Source organism: Arachis hypogaea, chromosome 13, assembly GCF_003086295.3.
Source record: "Arachis hypogaea cultivar Tifrunner chromosome 13, arahy.Tifrunner.gnm2.J5K5, whole genome shotgun sequence".
NCBI lineage: Eukaryota > Viridiplantae > Streptophyta > Magnoliopsida > Fabales > Fabaceae > Arachis > Arachis hypogaea.
Window position 1 is genome coordinate 129,998,428 of NC_092048.1, and position 25,098 is coordinate 130,023,525.

Below are 25,098 nucleotides of genomic sequence, written 5' to 3' on the forward strand. Positions count from 1 at the left end.
CTTAAAACTAATTAGTTTTAGAAAAAAAAATCAATTAGATTTTCTAACATAGTAAATAGTGGATATGTGTATCTTTTTATCAATAAATAGTGCCAAATAAAATGAAATTATATGTCTATGTATTTTAATTTATTTTCTATAGTGATGTGTCTCGTTACTATACATGAGCATAAAAACAATATAGCTTTAGACATTACGTTTTGAGTTTTTATATAACATTTATCAACTGTTATCTATTTATAACGAATTTTATTAAAATGGGTGAAATTTTATTTCAAAAATTATTATTTACATAATAATTTTTCATAAATAGATAAGTCACAATAGTTAATGATACATATAAACACCACCATTAAATTTTACGTGATAACTTGATAGAATATAAAATATATATTGCTATTATGGGACCAAATTGATACTTTTTTTTCGAAATTTTTAAAAATTTAATTGTCACTTTACTCTAGAAAAAATTTCAATCTAAAAGAGCCTTATTAACAAATATTTAATATTTTTATTATAAAAATACAAATTAAATGTTAATTCTTTAAATTTTTACGCGGTTAATAAGTGCGTTAAAACTTTCATTATGTATTCTCTTAAAAAGAAACATGGAAGTTTGCTTGGAGCCTTGGAGATGTGGCATAAGTCATTAATATTAATAAGAAATTAATGTTGGTATTAACGGTAATTTATTACGCGCATAAGTGTCTAATACAAACATTTTATTTTAGGTAAGTTAGAAAACAATTTAAAACTTAAAAGGCACCACAAAATCTCGTTAAAATTAATTAGTTAATGATATGCATATGGAGTTTACAAGGATTAACACTTAACACGGATATTTTATTTTAATAAAATAATTGACCAACAAAATTATATAAATGTCCTAATTTTAATTTGATTATATGTCTTTCCCTAAAATTTTTAAAATTAGACACTTTAGTCTCTTAAATTTTAAAATTCACAAAATAATCCCTAAGATTTACTTTCGTTAGACAATAAGGTCCCCTCCATTAATCACTAATGATAACTGCTGCTGACGTTGACTTGCACATATGATCAAATTTTTACGTGTGTAATCTAGATAAATCAGTTCTTAAGATAAAGTATAAAACACTCACAAAAAAATTTAAAAATCTTAAACAGTTATTAAAAAATTTTAAAATTTTTTAAAATAGTCCCTTTGAATTATTTATATATAATTATTTTTAAAGTAATAAATTTTAATTTCTAAAAATTTTAGTCTATTTATCTCAAATTTAATTATTTATATATACAAAAAATTATATATTTTAAATATTAAATTATAAATTAATTTTAAAAAGGTACCATTTTAAAAAAATTAAAATAAATGAACTTATATTTATTTTTGATCACGTAAGATATTGATTTAATTTAATTTAATTTGTAGATATGATATTCTTTGATCATTCTTTAATGATTAAAAAAAAGAATGAGTTAGTATAGTTTAAAGAGATAGAAAAACTCTCATTTAACATAAAATTTTTCAAGGGCTATTTTGAGTTTTTAAATTTTTTAGTATTGTTTTATATTTTACCTTGAGCTTAATTTGTCCAGCTCGCACATATAAACATTTAACGATCATGTGCCTGAATTAATATTTCATGTGAGTCGTCACCATTAAAGAAGAATTATATTGTTTAACGAAAATAAATGCCAGACACTATTTTGTGTATTTAAAAATTTAAAAGACAAAAATATTTAATTTTAAAAACTTTAAGATTTAAGTAATTACTCAAACATTAATTCCTTCTCGTAGAAACAGTATTAAGGTTATGATCATTTAATGCTTATCAATTATTACACTATTTTTAATTAACTGACAATTTTTTCTTTTAAAATATAACATTAAGATAATTTATTGTTTGAGTATGTAATTGTGTATTTATTTTTGTGGATAATGGGAAAAAAAAGGAATTGGTACTGTCTGTCCAAAAAAAAAAAATTGAAGCTTTCGTGAGAAAATTGCCCCACTGGAGAGGTGACCATCCTTATTATTTAAGGTGAATTCCAAGTTGTTTGCTGCGATTGAGTTGGAGACATAATGAGACGGGACCAACAAGAAGCTGAAAACATCAAATGCAGTCTGCTTATTTTTTTTACGATATTCTTTCGAGTTTCGACCATTTTTTTTAAAAGAAAAAGAAAAAGCAGAATTATTACTTATTAGCAAATAGCAATATCTGCTAATCATCATGGGGACCTTAATATTCCATTCTCCATCAACATCAAATTTGAATAATTGGTGGAACTTACTAATATCCATGCAGAAAGCATGGCTTTGCTTCTTGAATATCGCTGCAACCGACAAGAAGGGACCCCCTTAAATTGAATTCAATTACACGTGCTACCCACCTAACATCGTTGAAACTATTAAATTTCGCAAATTCTTTTTCGTGTGTGAGAGAGAGACGTGTGTCACAGGATTGTGTGAGAAGAGAAGTATTTTATTTTAAGGGGCTTCTAGAGAAAAAATGAGAGTGAGAGAGCGTGAGAGAGAGAGCGCGAAGTCTGGGTGGGAAACACTGGGAGGGGTAAATTTAGGGAATATGACAAGGATCCTAGGGTTTGGAACCGAGAGGAGTATCGCCGACTGGAGAATGAGTCCTTCACCGTTTTTGTCAGTAACCTCCCTGAAGACATATCAAAACGAGAATTGTTCTATTTGTTCAACTAGACGGGACGCATCAATGATATATATTTATCCTGAAAGCGAAAAAGCGTAAGTATCTACATGTTTGCTTTCATTCGGTACACAACGAAAGGAGGGGCGTTGAAAGCTACAACGGAGATGAATCGACTGCGGCTGAGAGGTAAGATTATTTTTGTAAGGGAAGCTAAGTATCGAAGATCATCGGGGGTAACGGCCACGAGTAGTGGAGAGAGAGGTGCGGACACACAAAATCTGTTGGCTCGGAAACCACAAAGCAAAGTAGTGCCGACTGATGCTGGGTCATCTGGTCGTGAGTTACGAATGAAGGAAGTCGAAAAAGACCTGCATAAAAATGGTTGGACGAAAAAGCTAGAGGTAGCAGTGGCGGAAGAAAATTTGGTTTGGCTGCAGCGAAGCCTTGTTGGGGGCACGACGAAGCCTATCAACTTTGACTCTCTGAAGGAAACGATTGCGAAGAACTTTCCTAATGTTGTCCAGGTCAGGAAAATGGGAGCTTACAAAGCTCTATTGACTTTCAATAGTGCTGTACATGCTGAAGAAACCTACACGTTGAACATGAATCACCTACTCCACTTATTTCACAGTGTATGGAGGTGGGAGGAGTCTGAACACAGTGAAACTCGTAGAGTGTGGCTCGAGTGCTTCGGAGTTTCGTTACATGCATGGTCTGTGGACACTTTTAAAAGGATAGGAGGCCAATGGGGCGAAGTAGTTAGATGTGCTAGAGAGACTGAATTGTGCAGTTCTTTCACGGTAGGTCGCGTGCAGATTGATACGTGTGTCATAGACGGGATCCAAGAATGGATCCATATCAATGTTGGAACCGGGGGATATGATGTCATAGTAAAGGAGATTGGACATGAGGCGTGTGACCTGCACTGTACTGAAAGACTTGGTGATCAAAAGATAACGAACAGTGAGCAAAGAAATCACGGCAAAACGAGTAAGGGGCCAGGAGTTGACTTGTTGCAGCGACATCAATATGATTCAGTGGATGAGGGCGGTCATGAAGAGGAGATGCTGTTACTGGTAACACGAAGAGAGGAAGAAGATAATGGCAGACTCGGAATTCCACACAGTTTTTTGAATGAATGGACTGATGATAATAATTACCATAATCGCTTGAAAATCGTAACTGATCAAGAAATTATTGGCGATAATCAAGGAATGGCAGAATTTTGGGCGAGTACCGTTACAAGGGAGGAGGCAGGGTCTAAGAGGACAGTCACGTGTGTTTTAAATGGATTAGGAAGGGGGTCCACTAAGGCCAAATAGAAAGCAGCTTCCCTAAATACAGTTTGGGCCAGTCACAAAAGCAGAACGGATACAAGGGTTGAGGGCCAGACAGGCCCAACATCATCTGAAGCAAGCGAATCTGCAACTGGGCCTGAGCTGGGAGATCCAGGTCGGGTGCTCACCAATCCACGAAAAAATGTGAACGACTGGTTTGGGTGCAGCACCAACAGCAAGCGAACCTTCGAGGATGGCGCAGACATGTTCGCTGGGGCTGGGTACGGGAGAAGTCGACACTCACCGATCCTTGCCAATAGGTTGCGCCGCGGTGTAGCTGCTCCAACTCTCACTGATGAAGTCGGGCTGGGAGGGCCGGCGTGTGAAGATCCCGTCTCCAAGGATGGCTACAGGGCAACAGATTCGGCGACCAGAATTAATTGTAGGACTAATGAGGATAAGGAACATAATCAAAGGGGAGCCGGTGATAGGAGAAGATTGAATGTGGTTGATGCAGAGGAAGGTGTGGTTGTAGCTGGAGGCGGCAATCAAGGAAGGCACGTGAGTCAAGAGGTGTGTGCGGCAACCTATGAACAACTTGAAGTTGGAATTGATGGAGGTCAGGTTATTGCTCAAAGGGAGAAGAGGTTGGTTGTCGGGCACGAGGAGGACGGAAGTGAAGGGAACGATCGTGGGGACGAGCTAGGAATGTCAGGTGCAGAAGACGGTGATTCTCAGCCTTCGAGTTTGGAGGAACAGATACTGGAGAACCGAAGAACTTGGGAGTTGGCAAATGAGTCAGGAGCCATGCTATACAATGAGGATGATGACATCATGGCAATACTCCAAGCACAAAATGAAGAAATAGATCGGAAAAGGAAAGTAGCAAAGCAGAAGGAGAAACTGAGACGCTACAGACCCAAACATAAAAAACAAGTGTGTTAGAAGCTTTTTAAATTATTTTTGGTTCTTGGAATGTTAGGGGGTTGAGGGGTGATGAAAAGTTTAGCATGGTAAAGAATCTTAAGAATAAATATAGATTAGATCTGTTGGGTTTGATTGAGACTAAAAGGGAGATAGTGACGATATATGATGTGGCAAGAATATAGGGACAGGATGGTGCGGATTGGGAATATGTAGGCTCTGAAGGTGCAGCAGATGGAATTCTATTAATATGGGATGAATTGGTGTTTAAATCGAATAACTGCTATAAAGGGGAGAAATGGCTGTGTGTTGAAGGGGTCCTGGTAAAGAGTAGTTTCAACTGTGCGTTTTTCTTGGTATATGATGCACATGACAGTGATGCAAAGTTGCAGGTGTGGGAAGTGTTGAGCTATATAGCTAGGTTATGCCAGGTGCCGAGTTGTTATATGGGAGATTTTAATGAAATAGTACATGTGGAGGAGAGACAAGGTGCTGGTGGGTTACCTCGGTCTGCAGAAGAATTCAAAAATTGGATACAAGATATGGAGTTAGTGGACTTGCCGCTCACTGATCGTATGTTCACATGGTTTAGGGGATGTTCTTGTAGTCGGATTGATAGAGTTTTAGTTAGCCTAGAGTGGTTAGAGCAATTTTTGGAGACTCGGGTACAAGGTGGACCAAGGGGATTGTCAGATCATTGTCCTATTATAGTAGAAGACAAAAAACAGAGGGGAGGTCCAAGGCCTTTCAGAAGCTTAGATTCCTAGTTTACACATGAATGATTTCTCATAATGGTGAAAGAGGAGTGGAGAGGCTTGGGGCAGATACAATTCACAGATAAATTGAAGGCGTTGACGATCCCGTTGGCGAGGTGGCATAAGGCCAATTTTAGTGATATGGACAAGAAGATTACGACCTTTGAGGAAGAAATTAAGAAGATTGATGATATGGTGAGCAGTGGAGTGTATGATGAAACGATGGAGGCTAGACGAAAGGCGCTAGTAACTTGCTGTGAGAGGTGGTATGTGAGAAAAGAGATTCATTGGAAGCAGATGTCCCGATCGCGACAAGCTAAGGAGTTGGACAAAAATACAAGATATTTTCACAATATAGCTTCAGCAAGAAGGAGGAATAACATGATTGATATATTGCTAATCAATGGCAGAATGGTCAAGAATCATGCTAGGATAAAAATTGCTATTAGAAATTTCTATAAGGACTTATATCAACAGGAAGAGTCTCCTATGATGAACTTTAGGAATGGTCTGGTGGGTAGGATAGGTCAGGATGATGCTGTGAAGTTGGAAATGTTGCCGTCTGCTGAGGAGATCAGGGAGGCTGTGTGGGACTGTGAGTCTTCTAAGGCACCAGGCTATGACGGGTACAACATGAATTTCATAAAGAGGTGCTGGGATGAGTTAGGGCCGGAATTCACGGCAGCTGTGATTGGATTTTTTCAGACATCCAGGTTACCGGCGGAGTCCAATATCACTTGGGTGGCGCTGGCTCCGAAGTTCGTTGGTGCAAGGGAGATTAAAGACCTGCGACCTATCAGTATGGTTGGGTGTGTATACAAGGTCATTTCCAAGGTATTGGTTAGGCGGATGAGACAAGTAATGCCAGAGCTAGTAGAGAAGACTCAGAGTGCATTTGTGAAAGGTAGAAAAATATATGATGGGGCACTCATTACATGTGAAACTGTAGACTGGCTTAAGCGGAGGAAGGAGGAGGCAGTAACAATCAAGCTAGACTTCCAAAAAGTATATGATAGAGTCAAGTGGAGCTTTGTGGACTTAGTATTGCAAAAGATGGGATTTGGGTTTAGATGGAGATCGTGGGTTATGGAGTGTGTGACGACAGTTTCCATGTCAGTCATGATAAATGGTTCGCCATCCAAGTCGTTCAAAATAGAAAGAGGATTGCGTCAAGGTGACCCACTTTCACCTTTCTTGTTTGTACTGGTTGTAGATGTGCTACATCGGATGATTGGAGAGGCAGTCAGGAACGGCCGTATATCACCATTATTAGTTGGGAGAGATAGGGTAGAGTTATCGCATCTCCAATTTGCGGATGATACAATTCTGTTTAGCCCACCAGAAGAGGAGACTATAAAGAACTACAAGCGACTCTTGAGGTGTTTTGAGTTGATGTCAGGACTTAGCATTAATTTTGACAAGTCGAGCTTGATTCTAGTAAATTATGACGAGCCGTGGGTCCAGCGCATGTGCCGGTTGTTGGATTGTAAGGAAGGCTCCCTTCCAGTTAAATACTTGAGAATCTCTTTAGGAGCAAATCCGAGGTTGGTGAAGACCTGGAAGCCCATAATAAACAAAGTGGAGGAGAAGCTCAGCCTGTGGAAAGGAAAAGTACTAAACAAAGCTGGAAAGTTTATGCTAATCAAATCAGTTTTAAATAGTCTACCAGTATATTATCTGAGTTTGTTTAAGATGCCAAAAGCTGTTGCTGAAAAATTGATCTCCCTACAGAGGGGGTTCCTGTGGAGGAACGATGATGGGAGTAATGGAATGGCATTAGTTAAATGGGAAGTCGTGCGGGCCCCTAAGAAACTGGGAGGGTTGGGAGTTGGAGATGCTATGATTCATAACACAGCTATGTTGTTTAAGTGGTGGTGGCGTTTTGCCAAGGAGGACTGCCCATTGTGGAAGAAAGTGGTGTGCTCCTGTAACAATCTAAATCCTAATGAACTACTGTCAACTCAAGTGCTACCTACTAGAGGAGGCCCCTGGAAGGATATATGCCAGTTACAAATAACGAATCAACATATAAGGGATAAGATGGTTGCAGGATTGTCCATGGAGGTTGGTGATGGGCGGCGTACTCGCTTTTGGGAGGATGTATGGTTACTCTGTGGATCGTTGAAGGATCGGTTCCCCAGGCTTTTCTCTGTTTCAAACCAATGTGGATCTGTCATATGTGAGTTCTGGGACGGGTTAGAGTGGATTTGGAATTTCCAATGGAGAAGAGAGCTCTTTCAATGGGAGCTGGAACTTCCGAGTCAATTATACGAGGTGTTGAGACTGGTGACACTAATAAATAATAGAGAGGATCGAGTGATGCAGAAATTTGATAGAAAAAGTGTTTTATCAACTAACTCATTTGTGCAGGTTTGACAGGAGGAAACAATCCCAGAGGAAGTTACCAGTTACAGCTTCACCAAGACTACCTGGAAAGGTTTAGTTTCACCTAGAGTGGAGCTGTTTACTTGGTTTGTTCTGATAGGTAGAGTGAGTACAAAAAGCAGGCTTAGCAGGTTTGGAATTATCAGCCAGGAAGACAATATCTGTGTTTTCTGTAATAATGATGTGGAGCATGTACACCACCTATTTTTAGGATGTGGATTTTCCTGGCATGTTTAGAGTGCTTGGATATCGATGTTTCGCCGACAGTGATCTTTTCCTGGTTCGATGAGAGAACATTTCTTATGTTGGACAGAGGAATCGAGGAGAAAGGAGGATCGAGAGCAACGATTGAGATGCTTCTGCGCGATTGTTTGGAACATCTGGTTGGAAAGAAATAGAAGAATATTTCAGAATGAGAGCAAAGGTGTGGAAGAGATAATCAACAAGACGGTGATAAGCTCTGACGAATGGAGAGGCGTAGATCCCTTTGGTTGTTGATGGCTATGTCGGAGATGACATGGGGACTTTTATTGGTATTATTGTCTCACTTTTTCTAAACTTTTTTGCTGTTGTGCTATTGTGTCTGTTAGTACTATTGCTCCACTGTTTTGTGTTGAGCTCTTGCTTTCAAAAAAAAAAAAAGAGAAGTGTTTTACGTTGCTATGGGTTACACAAATCGGTGCCTCCGATTTCTTTGTATTGATTTGTTTTTTTAAACAAACAATCACAAATCGGACGGTCCAATTTGTGGTTTAGAAAATAAAAAAATTTTTAATGTTGAAATCGGACCCTCCAATTTTTATTTTCAAAAATAAAAAAATTTAAAAATATAAATCGGACCCTCCGATTTGATCATCACTTTTTCCATACAAAGAACTCGCATGGTCCGAGTTCTTCACACTGAAACTGAGCAAAAGCCGTCCCACACATTAGTGTAACACCCTAAGAACTCATCATCATGCACAACACAAACGAAGTTTCCGTAACCAAAAAATTGAGCCATTAAATTTTTCAATAGTATAAGAAGAAGAAATTTTAAGACAAAGTTATTTAAAATTTTTGAATTATTGATTTAATTTTTGTTTAAATCTAACACAAAAGACTTCTACTTTGTAACTTTTGCAACCACATCCAATAATAAAGTCTTGTCTCATCAATCAAAAGGATTTTGTTAAGAAGATAATGATTTTTGTAAATAATGTGAATAATAGACTCTAAAATTAGTCCAATAAAGTAAAAATACATTACGCCTGTAAATTATCCATCTAAATCTTAATATTAGGATGACTATCCGCACACCTAGTAAATTGAACATTCGATATATCTATTGTTCACATTATTTAATATTTTCATTGTCTACCTATACCAAGGTAAACAATGCATGGCTTTTGTGAATAATGTGAACAATGAATTCTAAAATTAGCCCAATAAAGTAAAAATATACTACACCCCCAAATTACCCACCAAAATCTTAATATTAGGATAACCATCCGTACACCTAGTAAATTGAACATCCAATGTATTCATTATTCACATTATTTAATATTTTTGTTGACTACCTATAATTTTCTTTTTAAATTATAACCTAAACACCAATAACTAAAAATGTTTTTATTTTTCTTAATAAAATTAATGTTTGGACTTTTTGCAAAAGCTTGTTGCTTCAGTATCTCTTGCACAATAAAGGTACTTTTAATTTCCTATGTTGCCTTTCACTGTAATATTTTTTTTCTTAAATTTGTTAAAAAATTTAAGAATATTTTTAAATTTTATTTTATTTTAATTATCCTAAAAAAATTTTATTTGTATCAAATATATTTTTTGTGACTAATTTTTTAAAAACTTTGGAACAAATGTAGTAATAATTTTATAAGAACAATCTTTAACACAAGTAAATTAGACACTATTGTCATGAATTATTGTTGGATTGATCCTAAATTTTTTAAAAATTTAGCGGTTAAAGGTATATTTGATGTAAATTGAAAGTTTTTGGATCAAAATTAAAATAAAATAAAACCTAAGAGTATTTTTAAACCAAAAAATATACTTTTTCTTTATTTTATTATTCAATTAATATATTTATATCCATTTTAGTACATTGATAAAAAATTATTATTTTCAGACTATCCAAACAAAACAGATTAATCTAAAACAACTTTTTCAGCTAAAACATCCAAATATAATTTGTATCAAATTAATTGATTATATTAAAATTAAAAAAATATTAAAATAAATTTAGATTTTCAGTGTTTCTAAACACATCCTAACCTGGTCTTCATCTTAGAGAAGTTCATCGTGCTTTAAATGATCTTCAACTATACTTCTTTCCGTGCTTTTACAAACAGCTGCCATTTTCATACACTATAAAAAAAACTTTAAAACCAAAAAAATGAGCAAAAAATTGTTTATAGAAGTATTTTGTTTTAATAATGAATTCAGAATGTTAATATTTTAGTTATTGATGTCAATATCAGACATAAAAAAAAATGAAGTTTATATCTTGCCTTTACATTTTATATTTTGTATTCTGATTAATTGTTCCACCCAAAAAAAAAAATGGAAAAGAAAACATTGTTAAGTGGATAACAGAGGTAGCGAATGTTCCACAAGTATTGCATTAAATTACAAAATAACATATACATTAAACAATCATTTAAAAGTGTCAAATATTATATTAAAAAAATGAGTAATACTACACATCTAAATCTTTTTATGAATTAAATTTAACCAAATTAAATAATAAAAGTTGGAGTAATATTATTCTTAATTGATTTTTGTTGATATTACATCAACTTAATTAAATTTAATTAATAAAAATTTTTAAATGTGTAGTATTATTCTAAAAAAAATAGATATTTTAATTGCGTCTTTAATTTGAGACCGATTGTAATGTGTTTCATTAATAAATTCACATATTATCTATTTATCTTCAAGAAGGAATTATTTGTCATTCAATTGGAGTGTACAAACAGTCAAATGAGATCGACACCAATTAAAATTGTATATCGGTAGTCCGTTGATATTAAATACGACGATAGTACAAAATTGATATTATAAAATAAGTAATTCTAAAATAATTGATATTACAAAATTTATATTTTAAGAAAGCATGTAAGTGTGCAACGCTGAACTTGTTTATTTGGGGAAATTTTTGAGCGGCGACAGCAAGATAAGAGATTTTGAAGAGTAAGAATTAAATGTAAAAGGAAGAGTCCATGATATTTTTTAGTATACAACTTTAAATATATACAAGAAAAATTAAGTTAGCAAGGGGTGTCGAGATCTTCGTGGGGAGGTGGAACTAATACCTACAAAAGGACTCCAATACTTAAATTAATAAAGATTTTAGACAAATTTTTAGTAGATTGAGTTCTAACTATACTTGAAGATATCTGTATTTATCTATGAAACACGGATACTTCGCTGAATTGCCGTATCCGCGTGTCGGACACATTTCGGACACGACATTCACCAATACTCGTCCAACACGCGTGTCTGTTGTATCCAACCGTGTCAGCGTATCCAATCTTATTCTTAACATATATTCTTAAAATAAATTTAGATATAGTATATATTATTATTTATTAAAATAAAAAGTATTTTAAATACTTGATATAATTAAAAAATTTAATTTATATTTTAATATCAATAAAATATCAAAATATCATTAAGATTTATCTAAAAAGAATTTGGATTTTCTAAATTTTAAATTTGTACTTTAGAGGGTAAAGTGTGATCTTCTATCCTTGAATGGTTTTTCTCTCATATTTATTCTTGGTTCCATCTATAAAATAAATGGTGAGAGATCACACTTTACTCTCTAAAGTGAAATTCAAACTTTAGAGAATCCAAATAAAAAAAAAAAAATACTTTATATTTTATATGTATACGTGTCCCCATATCATATAAAATTTTAAAATTCGCGTGTCGGCGTGTCCCTTATCGTGTCGTGTCTCGTGTCCGTGCATCATAGGTATTTTAGTATTTATAGTGGTAATAGTGATGACTTAACCATCATTTTGTAACTTCCACTCTCTTTTGTGGGGGTAGTTAGCCCCTTTTATCTAGGGGTTGTTAATATTAGATATTTAAATACATGAGCATATTCGTAAGTGTAATTAAAATTTTTGCGTACCAAATCGGATAGATAAAGTCGAGCGCATAGGTGGAGTGAGTGGAACTGTGGAAGTATATCAGTGGGACATAACTATCAAAGTAGATCTAGTCTCTTGAACTTTGTAGATTGTTGATTGAGTTTTTAATTAACTTTCATAATGGGCCAGTGCATGAAAAATAACATTAAAATAAACATACTTTAATAATAATTCCAACTTTGTATTTGGGAAATAGGAAAATATTATATCTTCGTAGAAATTCTTAAAAAAAATGAATCTTGAAGCTTTTACTTTAAAGATTTCTATGGAAACAAATTTCCCTTTCATTTCTTTCAGAATACCTTGCTTTCTATTTTTCAAACTTTTATATTTCTCATTATGTATAAATATTATGATTATGCATAGAGGCACATATGTAATCAAGAGCACATACAAAGTTTCGAAGAGCCTATTGATAACCACAATCAGTTAGCTGGGATGCGATTAGAATTTAGAAGCCATGCTTCAAAGAAACTTGCAACTACTTATTGGACCAAGCTCTTGAAGGCTATTGCTTGTCCCGTTACACTGAAAGCCTATCGCAGGTGCGTACTGTACTATTCTTCTGTGAGCTTTTTTTTTTTTTTTTCAAAATCGCAGAAGCACAAATTTTTTTGTGCTAATTTGTTCTTATTTTTGGATAGAACAAAAATCTTCAAAATTGGGAGGAGAAACTATGGTGAGAACGGACAAGTTGGCAGAGATGAAAGTTGAAAGCTCACCGCTGGAGAATAAATGTTGACAGTAGACTACCCATTCGGCTTGCCAATAATATGTGACACGAGACCATATTAGCCATAGTCTGGCCACAAATGGGAAACTAATATACTATCTAATCAAATATGAAAGATCCTTGTTAAGTCTCCCTTTTGTGAAGACCGAGTTTTAAATAAGATAATCAAGATTACACTCGAATCTAAGGTAAGATTACACGTTAAACAAAAGTTTGAACCTCCTCAGCAAAATTTATTAGCCACAAAAAAATATATCCCTCTGGCCTCTCTTAAGTTGAATAAATGACTAATTCTATATCATTATAATGATAACCAAATATAAATAAATCTCGGCACATTTACGGCATCAATTTGAGCCGAATTAAGGAACACGTGTATTGGCTCACCTCTTGAGGTTTTTCTTTCTTCCTTTCACTTGTTTCTCTAAACTTTTGAGCCTTTGGCTGAGAACAGCAGAAGAAGAAATCTTTTTGTTTGAATGTTTTGATGGTTCAACTGGTGATGAGCTTGGCTCAGTTGCTTCTGCTGTGGATTTTTTTAGTGCTGGAAATACATTAAAGGGAGATTGTGGTTCTGGAGCAGTGGTAGGTTTTGCAGCAACTATTTCAGGAATACCTAAAGTTTTCTTTATGCCAGGAACTTTAAGCACTGTAAAATTCGAAAAAGGAGATAACAAATAAACAAATAAGATAAAAAATTGAAAATGGAAACGAGCATCCTTTAAAACCACAAATAATAGTAAAATCGGAATTAAGACAAACGAAACAAAGCTTCAAACTTAGGCCTTACAAACCCACTTTAGTACTTCCTTTGTTAGAAGAGTTCCAGTCCTATATTTCAAAAATAAAATAAAATTCTAGTCCTACTAAAATAGTCAAAGTTATCCAACCAATAACATCAACAGATTTTAGGCTAACAATATTACATGACTTCGTCTAAACAACAAAAGAATCTTATCTCACTAGGTGAGATCAGCTATAGAAGATCAAATGACGTTATTATACCTTATCATGAATGATGTCTATACTCATTGAAACATAATTTGTTTAATTATTTTCTATTATAGAAGAAACAAGAATTTTATTAAGATGAAGGAAAGAATGATGCAGAAAGGTGGGGGAACAAGAGATACTCCTTTCAAGAGCAACCAAGAAATAAGATTGCATGGTGGAATGAAATCAATGCCATAAACAATACGTATTTCATGAATGAAAATCTAATTTTTATTTTTTAGCATACTAAGGTTGTGAATAATGGAGAAGCCAAGGTATGCAAAAGAAAAATTTGAAACATCTTACCAAGTCCATACACAAGTGAAAACAAATTTGACGTAACCCAGTAACAAAATATGGCCTGCAAAAGTACAAATAGGCACACGTTCAAACTACATAAAATGACAAAAGGTAAAATACAGTACTTAGAAAGGAAAAAACGAAGGCCTTTCCTATCTCATTTAGTATACTTCCCAATTACTATATCAATTATTCTGATATTAAGATCTTTTCTTTTGATAAACAATAATTTTGTATTGAGAAAGAATTTTTTTTCCCCCTAAATAGATGAAATAAGAAAAAGCATAATAATAATAATGCAAGTTACACTTAACAAGTTGCAAGACAACTCCACAGCCCCAAAGACCAACCATTGAAAAGTTAGTCTACAGGAGATAAGGAAACAACACATGCAACCAATTCTATCGTAACCATCAGAAAACTTCTCTTTTCTTTCTAATGATCATACAAATGAAAGATGTTATTTCACATGCATAGACAGCAAATGCAATGTAAACTTGTTCATTCCCAAAAAGGAAAAGTCAGAGAAGCTTACCTTTGGGAACCCCATGGTGAAGGGAACTGTAAGAACAGCAAGACCCCTAGAGACATTTTTCATGGTACCAGCCACAGGATTTCCTTCCAAGCCTTCTTGCATATTACACTAAGGAACAACATAAATTTCACTTAAATTGCAACCTGAACAGTTTTCTTACTAACTTCATTCAAAAATTATCTTTTGCAGTTGTTTAAGTGGCCCTTTTTACTTTTTATTTCCAAGAAGAAAAGAAAGGCACACACTTACACAATTTAAGCGGTCAAACTGGAAATAGAATTAAAATGTTAGTTGCAAGAATGGTTTTTGAAAAAAAAAATGCTCACCTCAACTGTTATTAAGAACGACAATGCAGTCAAAACAGGAAGAACATATAAAGCATCTGGAGTAGTGAGATCAGTAAACCAGTAGGTTCCACCATGCTTAAATGATGGCACCTTTTCAGCCATGTTTGATATCTATCATTAAACAAGGGAATGTTAATGGATAGAATAACATAAAGGTTCCTTAGCCTTGATTAAGCAAGAGAAATCAAATCGGTAGTCACCTTACCGCAAGAAAAAAGCTAATAAAGATAGGAGCTTGAACAAAGAGTCCCATCAAAGGTGTAAACGGATTCACACCATATCTGTATCATCAAAATCAGGGAGAAAATGATATGGCATTCCATACTGAATGTAGCAACTAAGTTCAGACTGGGCCACTGGGGGAATCTAAAATGCTATTAGCAGTTATGAAAGAAACCGTGAACTGTCAATGATATCTTTCACCAACAAAATCAGAAACCACTTACTCCTTAAACAGCTGCTTCATCTTCTTTTGATTTTCAGCTGCAGCTACCGGATCCATAGCCTGAAATTAATATATGAAGGACAAAAATGTTTCTTAAAGTCAAATTCAAAGATTGAATGTTGAATCCCAATTCCACTCTGCTAATTTAGTCTTAAAGAAATAAAATTAGCTTGGGCTTTCCGACTTTCTTTAATTATTCTTGTTTTTCAATATTTTCCTCCCATTCTCTATACTATTTTAGTCTTCTGTCTAAACAAATTTAGTCAAAATATATAGTGTAAAGAGCACATGACAGGAGATAGGTTTATAAGAATTGCTTATTTCGATCCAAAAATATTCTTGCAAGACATAGTTCAGGTCAGATAATTAACGGGTGAACTAAATCTTAAGAAAATTTATCAATTCAAACTAAAACTTTCGGATACAGTTAGTAGGCAGCAGCAATTGTGGGTCTCTCATCTGCTTGACATGGCTAGATAGATATCAATATAACAGCAAAGCAGAACATCTACCATTATTGCCAATATAAAAAATAATTTGACGACATACAATACAGTTACCTTATATTCCATCTCAGCCCGTATCGCTTCCATGTGCGGCCTCAGCAACTGCAATAGACATGATATAGTAAGCTCAGGCAACCTCTTGATTAGAGTATAGAAAATTCATTACCGATAAAACAACCAGACCAAGCTTGGCAACATCTCTCAATATAACAGAGTGGAGTAGCAACAGAAATAACCCTCCACAATCTTAACTCAGATAAAAGAGAGAAAACAAGCATATTCCTTCCTCAATGCATTTAAATTTTGGCCATTCCAACTAGGACACATGGAGAGAGAGAGAGAGAGAGAGAGAGAGAGAGAGAGAGAGAGAGAGAGAGAGAGAGAGAGATTTCCATTAATCTATTTTTGCAGGAAACAAATATGTACGGATGAATGTATAAGCAGCAACAACATACTGTAAGCTTAGATGTAGCCTTAAGTTGGTAGATTAAGAACGGAACTGTTGCGCTTCGAATCACAAGGGTTGCCAAAGCAATGGCGGCCCACCTGAAAGAAAAAGGGAAATGAAATGGCAACAAATACATGTCAAAATATGGATAATCAAGCCATTGGATAGTCAATTCCCAGAGTAGGTGTCATGTACTACGGTGTAAAGTGCAAGAACAGTTTGGATTAGCGTGGTCTCAAAAACCTAATATATTCAACTAAATGTTGAACAATCATAATAGAAGCCAATTCATATATTTTTTTTGCCATGAATAAAACGCATTCCTACCTAAAATGACGATCTGTAAATCACAATGCAAGAAGAAGCTCTACCATATACACCAGAAAGTGTATTCTTCACCCAGGTAGAAAAATCTTAAAATCATAAGATTGTTTGGGTAAATCAATTACATCAGCAATTATGTGTAGCAAGTTAAACTTAGCAACCAACAAACTAAAAGAATTGACATTTCTAAGTTCAAACCTCTAACTCATGGTAAAACCCAGAAACCTACCAATGGCAACTTTAACAACAAGAGTACCAATTTTATCAGAATGTTCGGAAAGTCAAGGGATCCAATCCATTCAAGAAACTGAATTCGTCGATTCCTTGGTTTGAAACTAAATAAAAAACATGAAATTAAAATTGAAGAGGGAGTCGATTCTTGCAAATAGGGCAAAAGTAAATAAGAAAAATATGGTTCATATTTGCAAACCACACTCAATAAACTTTGGCTTAAAAATAGAAAAATCAAAATAGCATTTCACCCTAACCTTAAGAAAGGAAAAGAAAAAATGACTCAATTCATTTTTGTACACGTTCCTAACAGTATAAATTAAATTCAATTCTTTGATTCACTGGTTACTTTAAACATAGGAATTCAAATCAATTTAATTTTACCTCACCATATGATACCAAATAAGCAGTAAAATATGAACTACTTAGGAATTTGATCTGAATTCAAGAAGCGAGACAAGACAAGTACAAACTCACCAGTTTAACCCGGTATAAGTATGCACAGCATCGATCCCATACTGCAGCAACTTCACAGGCAAATACGAATCAGCAGCAGCAATGGCAACCTCGTTAACAACAGGAGCCTGAGAAGCTATGGTCTCAACGGCCTTGTCAGTAAGTACATCTGCAATGTCGGACATCAACTCAATCTTATCTGATCCATCATTCACAGTCGACATATATCGGCAGAAACTATATCCAGAGCACGGGGAAAGGAATGTGTTGGAAAGCGCTCTAGAAGAGGCACCAAACCCCATTGACCCATTAAGGGAACTCCCGAAGAACCTTGTTTGGACAAAATTACTGATTGCTGCAGAGGATGATTTTTCTTCTGGGCGCTTGTGTTTCCCATCATCGCTGTAGAGTACATAACTGAAAGACGGGTGACACTTCCAGTCTACAAGGTTCCCTCTTTTCAAGAGGCATCGTCTATAAGCCATTGGTATCCTTAGGAAGTTCTATCATGCAGCATCAAATAACCAACAAAATTCCGACAAAAAAAAAGATAGATTCAAAACGTTGAGGCTTTTCATCAAACAGGTTGCAAGCAATCACAAATATACACTGATTAACTATAATGTAACATCCCAAAGAGTGGGAGAAATAATACGCATGAAGAATAGTATAATGGGAATTACTACATGATCACCAATGTTATATACGTATACAAACATACAAGAGCACGAATTATTGATTGGAGGAAATGAGGGAAACGAAGCAGAGAAGAATACGAACCGGCGGCGGACCAACGGTGGCGGAAGAATACGACACCGATGGTGGAACAGCGATCGGAGTTGGGGCAACTGTGGGAGGTGACGGCAGTTAGGGTTGAGAGTTGGTTGGTGTGGAAGTGCCGCCGGGACCTGAAAGCGAGCTAGTGTCGAAGTAAGCTAGCTGAGAAAAGCTGACATTTGTTGCGAAGGGAACAAAACATGAAACAAGGAAACATCCAAACGACGTAGTTTTTTTACACCGCCCTTCAAGAAACCCAAAAATGAATTATGGATGCAAATCATGTCATCTTTTTTCTTTTTTGTCAGTTTTGGGCTGGAATGCAATCTAAACTGATGTCCGTTTCTTTTATATGTAATCCCAATACCTAAAAACATATATGGCCCAAATTAAAAAGACCCAAGATACTGGATGCAAATTTTTAAGAAAATAATAATACCACTTTATAGTTTAGGAAAATTTTAAGTGTATCGGGAACACCGATATTCTAATTGTTTTAACCATTGATCTGAGTTATAAAAAATATATAAAATATATATTAATTGAAATCAACGGTTAAAACAATTGGAACACCGGTGTTCCTGATATACTTGAAACTCTTCGGTTTAGTTTATACATAATTTTTTTAGTCCAGTTACACATCCAAGTAATTTTACAGTTCATCCAAGTCATTTCTTTATGCTGCAGGACTTTGTCGTCTTTTTCTTCTTCTTCTTTCTCCTCCTCCTCCTATTTCTTCTTCTTCTCCTTCTCCTTTTTCTTCATCTTTTTTTCATTTTTATTATCGTCACCACCACATCCATCTCTTCCTCCTCCTATTTCTTTTTTATTTGAATTTATTTAATCTCTTCCTTCTTTTCCTTCTTCTTCCTCCATCATCATTATCGTCATCACCAACAACACCAACATTTTACTAACATCTTTATTGATTCTGATTCTCTATGGTGATCAAATGAACCGAAAATATTATCAAAACGAAATCATTGTATAATACCAAATAAACAGAAAATTGTCCATTATATAAATTCGAATTTAGAAACATTTGTGTCTCAAATGTATCAAAAATTGGCTCAAAACGAAACCATTGTATAATACCAAATCAACCGAAAATTGTCCATTATATAAATTCAAATTCAAATATAACAATAACGACGATATGTATTAGAAGAAGACAATGACGATAACGATGATGATTATAATGATGATGATGATGGCGGAGAATGATAAAAAAAAGGAGGAGACGAAATTCCAATAGGAAGAGGAGGAGGTGGAGGTTTTGTTGTTTGCGGCGAGGAGAAGAAGAAGATGACGTAGCATCTGGAGTGAAGAAGAAGCAGCAGCACAAAGAGGAAAGAAAACAAAAAAAAATGCATAACTCAAATCACTTGGATATAAAATTGCTTGGACGTGAAAAATTAGGAAAAGTCTAGGGACCAACAACTTTGTTAAATTCTGGCCAGCATGTAACCAGTAAAGAAAAGTGGGCCATTGGATAAAATCTCACATCAATCTCACACCATTAAAACCATCATTAATAGCTATTTGATGGCTACAAATCACAAAGTTGCTGCCCCTAACACTCCTCGAAAAATTATTTTAAATTTTTTACTCTTTCACCAATTTTTACTGTAAATAAAAGGAGTTATCAGCTTGTCATAGTTCAACATTTTCTTTATCATATACATACAAGATTGGTTACAAAAGTGGGAGAAATCAAATTTAATAATTTATAAAAAATAAAAAAGACTGATTTTTAAAAAAGTTATAAAACATTGAATTTCAATATTCTGACATCCATAACATAAACAAATGGATGTTACATCTTATATATAATGTGCTCGAATAATTAATTTTAATATCTCAAAAACTATAGGGACGCGCATTTGCGAATTCGAGCCATCGCTTATTTTGCAGGGAACAACAAAGTTTTACAAAATTGGGTGTATTCTGTATAGATATTGATTATAGTTCAAACTTCCAACTTCTTTGCCAACGAGCCGTAGCAAAATTTGCATACATCCCCCTCCCTGTTTAGAGATTTTGGATTCGAGTCTCAGCTGATATAACTTAGCCTTAAAAAAAAAAAAAACTTACAACTTCCTCGGCAAAATTCCTAGACATCGTCATTCTTCGAAGAAGAAAATTTTGCTCACTTGAGGATGATAAAATGGTGTATAGATTTTCATCACCGCTTGTTTTTTACTTTCTTCCTTTCTCTTGCATTAATTCTCTAAGCTTCTAACTCTTAAGCCTTTGACTGATGGATACAGAAGAAAAAACCCTTTTATTTGAATGTTTTGATGTTCTACCGGTAAATGATCTTTGAAATATGTCGCTGATGCAGCTTGTTTTAGCGCTGGGATTCTGGAGCATCGGCAGGTGCTGAATCAACGACTATTACAGGAATACCTAAGCTTTTCTTTACGCTGGGAACTCTAATAACTGTAAAGTTCCAAGAGAGAACAAAGGGATTAGAGAATAACAAATAACAAAATAAATGAATAATAAGACCATATACTAGAAGTTTGAAAATCGAAATCAAAATCCTTATGTAGTAGTAGCATTCAGCCCCAGCAGTAAAACTTTGGGGCATATAAGACTAAGTTCGTCTTGGAGGGTTTTAGACTATCATGGGAAGATAACCAATTAAACCAACATTACAAGAATACTAAGATGCTGATGAAATCAGTTCACTTGTCGAAACACCAGTATCATTCTACAGTGCTAAATGCAATATGAATCACACAGTGGAATCAATACCCTAAGCAATATGTATTTCATGAAAGAAAATCCAACTTCTGTCAATGAAGTGGTGAATAATGGAAAAGAGAGAAGTAATATTATTATAAATGAAAATTTTGAAATGACTTACCAAGTCCATAAATAATTGAAAACAAATTTGATGTAAGCCAGAAACAAAATATAGCCTGCACAAGTACAAACACAATCAGATATTACAGAAAAACTACAAACAAATTATAAATAGAATTCGTAAGCAAAATGATAATCTATAATCTATTACCTATCCATGTCTATATTATATATAAACATGCATGGCGTAAGCTGTTGCTAAACTTTTTGCTTCAACGGAAGATACCCTAAAACATTCTCCTAAAAAAAGGCCCTTAAACTCAACAATAATTACAATATTTCTGTTCATAATTATGAAAAATCTCTTGTTGGTATAGAAAATAGAATAACACTTTTTTTCTCCTTTTAAAGTTTTCTAATGACTAGAATACAATCTTACTTTGCTTTGTTTTGACTTTTGAGTCAAGAGAACATTCTTCATGTTTCCTAGCAAGTTTCAAACATTCAATAATTATATTAATTTTCAAATTATTAGGTCATTTCAAATAAAAAGGTACTCATTAAGAAGTATAAAGGATGAGGCGCTAAAAAGATTATTTATAATTCTATGAAAGCAAGTGTGTAGTGGCATTTGAAAAAAATAGTCTGATTTACAATAATAATAATAATAAGACCACTAGTACCATTTGCCAAAAAAATTTTCAATTGATCTTCTGTCACACTAACAAAGTTGATAGTCAATTCCCTAGCACATTTCACAAGGAAAGTTCGTCAACCCAGGAAATCTCCTGTTTCTTTCCAAGTTAATATAATAAATTATCTCAAGCACAGAGATGTGTGGTGGCGTAGGGAAGTAATTCCTTCAGAAAAGAGCCAAGCCAAAAAAGTTTACCTTTGGAAGTTCCATGGCGAAAGGGACTACAAGAACAGAAGCAGCCCTAGAGAGATTTCTCATGGTAGTACTGCTCTCCACAAGCGTACCATCAGAGCCTTCTTGAATATTATGCTGAGGAACAGGATACAAGTATAAAACCAATAGAATATGAACCGGAATAAAACAAATAACAACACTCTTGGTAACTCCAAAACTACGTTTCTCATGACTTATGAAGTGACTGGTCTTAAAGTGGATTGATGGCATAGAACTTAAAACAGAAATGTAAAGCAAATATTGACAAGAATTCAAGAAGCGACAAAGAAAGACAACAGAAATGAAAGTTGAAAGAGAAGCTCTGGAAATAGGATGCTGACCTCTACTATTACCAAGAATGACAATGCAGTCAAAACAGGAAAAATGTATAAGGAATCTGGAGTTGTGAGATCAGTAAACCAGTAGGCTCCACCATGCTTGAGTGATGGCATTTTTTCTGCCATGTTTAATATCTGTCATTACACAAGATAATGTGAATCAATAGAAAAATATTAAGGATCCTGAGACTCTCATAATTAGGGAGAATATCAAATTTAAATTAAGCTTACTGCAATGAAGAAACTGATCAAGATAGGAGCTTGAATAAAGACCCCCTGCAATGATGGAAATGGACTCACACCATATCTGCATTATTAGAATCAGAGAAAAAAGGATATAAAGTGAAACAGAAGATCTAAGAAGTTTAATTTACTAGTTGGGTTCTTGATATATACCGCAGTCCAGCAGTTGTGCTTGCTAATTTATATGTTCAAAGAAGTTCTTAAATATTAATAATAACTAGTCCAACTTACATTCTGGAGAGAGGGATGGAAAAAAAAAAAGAAAAAAAAGAAAGTTTTAAAACATATACTTATCTGCAAGCAAGCCAATGATACACTTACTCCTTAAATAGCTTCTCAATTTGTTTCTGACCTTCGGCAACAGCTGCAGGATCCGATGCCTGAAATCATTATTGCAATCACTCTTTTTATCAAAAAGAGAAATGTTATGGCAATCACAACCAAAATTGTTTCTATTGTCCAATTCCATTTCCAAGGCTGAATGATGGTCGGATTCCAATCCGAAAGAACGACCATATTGCTCATTTCCATCATTTGCTCCCATTCTTTCTACACTACTTTAGTCCTTTATGACCTCTCATACAAAACACTTCAAATAGTGGTATATGGAGAAAAAGAGACTAGTTATGCAGAGTTGTTTGTTTTGATTGCCAAAGTAGCTCTCAAAAAAAACAAAAAAACAAAAAAAAAACCCGACAGAACCCTAGGACGGATACTTAATAATTGAACTAAACTAATCTTCAAAAATCTATTGATTCAAATAAAAATTTGAAGATACAAAGCAATGGAACTGTGAGGTTTCATTAACTTTAACACACTTGCATATCACACAAAAACCACCATTACCTTGTCTTCCATCTGTGCCTTTATTTCATCTACTTTAAGCCTCAATACCTGCATCAGAAATGAAAATGGTAAGCCTAGCAACACAGTTGATCAGAGCATGGAAAAAGCTAATTTTGATATAACAAATTAACAACTACAATAGCTGCAGGGATTATTCTGACTGCACCTAAAAAGAAACTGTGGGAAGCAAGGGAATTAACCCTCAAACCCATGTTAGGGGAGATCTTAAGAGGAGTAAAGAGAAGAAAAGGGAAGCTGGAAACCTCCTTCCCTCCAAATTTTTACCAAGAAATAAAGATGAATGAAAGAAGCTATGAGCAGCACAACGTACAGTGAATCTGGAATTAGCCTTAAGTTGATTTACTAAAAATGGAATTGTTGCGATTCGAACCAAGAAGGTTGTCAAAACTATGGCCGCCCACCTGAAAGGAAGAAAGAGGAAAAAAGAACCCATTCGAGAACTGAATTCCATAACATCTATCTTGTAACAATGTAATGATAAAAGAACAATCTTGCTAAGACAATCTCAAGAGCCCTAAATTACAAATAAACCTTTAATTGTCGCAAAAGCTAAAAGAGTTCCGCATAATGGCAACTTCAAATACACAATTAACCAATTCTTAACGATGAAAAACTACAAAATTTTCACAGAACTCAGCAATAATGTTTTACACTCACCAGTTCATGCCAGTGAAGGAATGCACATAGTCGATGGCATACTGCACCATCTTCGCCGGTAAAAGAGAATCAGCGGCGGCAATAGCAACTTCGTCGACGACGGAACCAGCCTGAGAAGCTACGGTATCAATGGTCGTTTCGGCGAGCACATCTGCCACGTCGATCCCGAAATTGATCTTATCGGAATCATCATTCAACGTAGACATGTATCGGCACAAACTATATCCAGAAAACGTGTTATTGAAAATCGTTCTTCGTTTAGAAGAAGCACCGAACCCCGTTGTTCCATTGAGGAAGCTCCCGAAGGACCGCGCTTGGATCAAACTAGTTATTGCCGCTGGAACCGGTTTTTCTTGTTGCCGTTGGTTGGGTTCGTCGATGGTGTGGTGGAGAACGTAGCTGAAAGAAGGATGGAAGTTGCAGTTTGAGAGGTTGGTTCTTCGCAGGAGGTAGCGTCGATAAGCCATTGGTGAGAACTGAAAGGAGGTGAGAATTAGGTTAAAGCAAGAAAAAGCGTAGAACGAAATTGGGCAATTCAGAACGTAGGAATGTTGATTTGTTTGGCATGAAACGTGATCGGTGGATGGTGGCGTTACGGCGTTACCTTGAATTTGAGTACGGTGGATCAGTGCAGCTGGGTGGCGGAAGAGCCTAATGCTGCTGGACTGCTGTTTACTGGTAGTGGTAGCTTAGCGTTTGTTTCTCCAAATCAAAAACGCTGTCGTTTCATATTTTGGAGTTTTTTTTTTTTTTTTACTTAAAAAAAAAGACATATTTTTATTATAAATAAAAAGAGTAAATAGCCAAAATCGTCCCTGAAAGATACCCGATCTTCATTTTAGTCCTCGAAAGATAAAGTTAATCAAAATCGTCTCTGAAAAATATCTCGATCTTCATTTTGGTCCTCGAAAGATAAAGTTAATCAAAATCGTCCCCGAAACATATACGATTGGTCATGTTAGTCTTTCTGTCAGTTGGATGAGGTCACATGTCACGTTAAGTGTCACGTGGCATATGATGACGTGGAGGGCTAA

General features: G+C 34.9%; 2 protein-coding genes and 1 long non-coding RNA gene across 7 annotated transcripts; 1 reads left to right on the top strand and 2 right to left on the bottom strand.

Moving 5' to 3' along the window:
• Positions 1 to 12,330: 12,330 nt before the first annotated feature.
• LOC112733451 (uncharacterized) lies at positions 12,331 to 13,248 on the top strand. Its single transcript, XR_003168228.3, has 2 exons — positions 12,331 to 12,688; positions 12,788 to 13,248. It is a non-coding gene; the product is annotated as an uncharacterized lncRNA (long non-coding RNA).
• On the bottom strand, positions 12,997 to 18,513 carry LOC112733450 (mitochondrial inner membrane protein OXA1). Its single transcript, XM_025782398.2, has 10 exons — positions 18,242 to 18,513; positions 17,483 to 17,964; positions 16,458 to 16,548; positions 16,057 to 16,104; positions 15,498 to 15,556; positions 15,257 to 15,332; positions 15,031 to 15,162; positions 14,705 to 14,812; positions 14,176 to 14,230; positions 12,997 to 13,525 (listed from the first exon to the last, which is right to left on the bottom strand). Exons 2-10 carry the CDS (start codon positions 17,944 to 17,946, stop codon positions 13,260 to 13,262), a joined length of 1,299 nt encoding a protein of 432 aa, XP_025638183.1. The 5' UTR covers positions 17,947 to 17,964; positions 18,242 to 18,513; the 3' UTR covers positions 12,997 to 13,259.
• A 1,651-nt stretch (positions 18,514 to 20,164) lies between these two features.
• Positions 20,165 to 24,819, bottom strand: LOC112733452 (mitochondrial inner membrane protein OXA1-like). 5 transcript variants are annotated; one of them, XR_003168229.3, is made up of 12 exons: positions 24,669 to 24,819; positions 24,065 to 24,540; positions 23,718 to 23,808; positions 23,387 to 23,434; positions 22,862 to 22,920; positions 22,529 to 22,604; positions 22,301 to 22,432; positions 21,942 to 22,055; positions 21,489 to 21,535; positions 21,261 to 21,349; positions 21,111 to 21,165; positions 20,165 to 20,680 (listed from the first exon to the last, which is right to left on the bottom strand). XR_003168229.3 is itself a non-coding variant. In XM_025782399.3 (10 exons), the coding sequence occupies exons 2-10, from the start codon at positions 24,529 to 24,531 to the stop codon at positions 20,589 to 20,591; spliced, it is 1,134 nt and encodes a 377-aa protein (XP_025638184.1). In that variant the 5' UTR covers positions 24,532 to 24,540; positions 24,669 to 24,819; the 3' UTR covers positions 20,165 to 20,588. The 5 variants fall into 5 exon arrangements, 2 of the variants coding, with proteins under 2 accessions (XP_025638184.1, XP_025638185.1); XR_011869970.1 differs by lacking the exon at positions 21,261 to 21,349; XR_011869971.1 differs by having other exon boundaries at positions 21,261 to 21,535.
• Between the last annotated feature and the right edge of the window lie 279 nt (positions 24,820 to 25,098).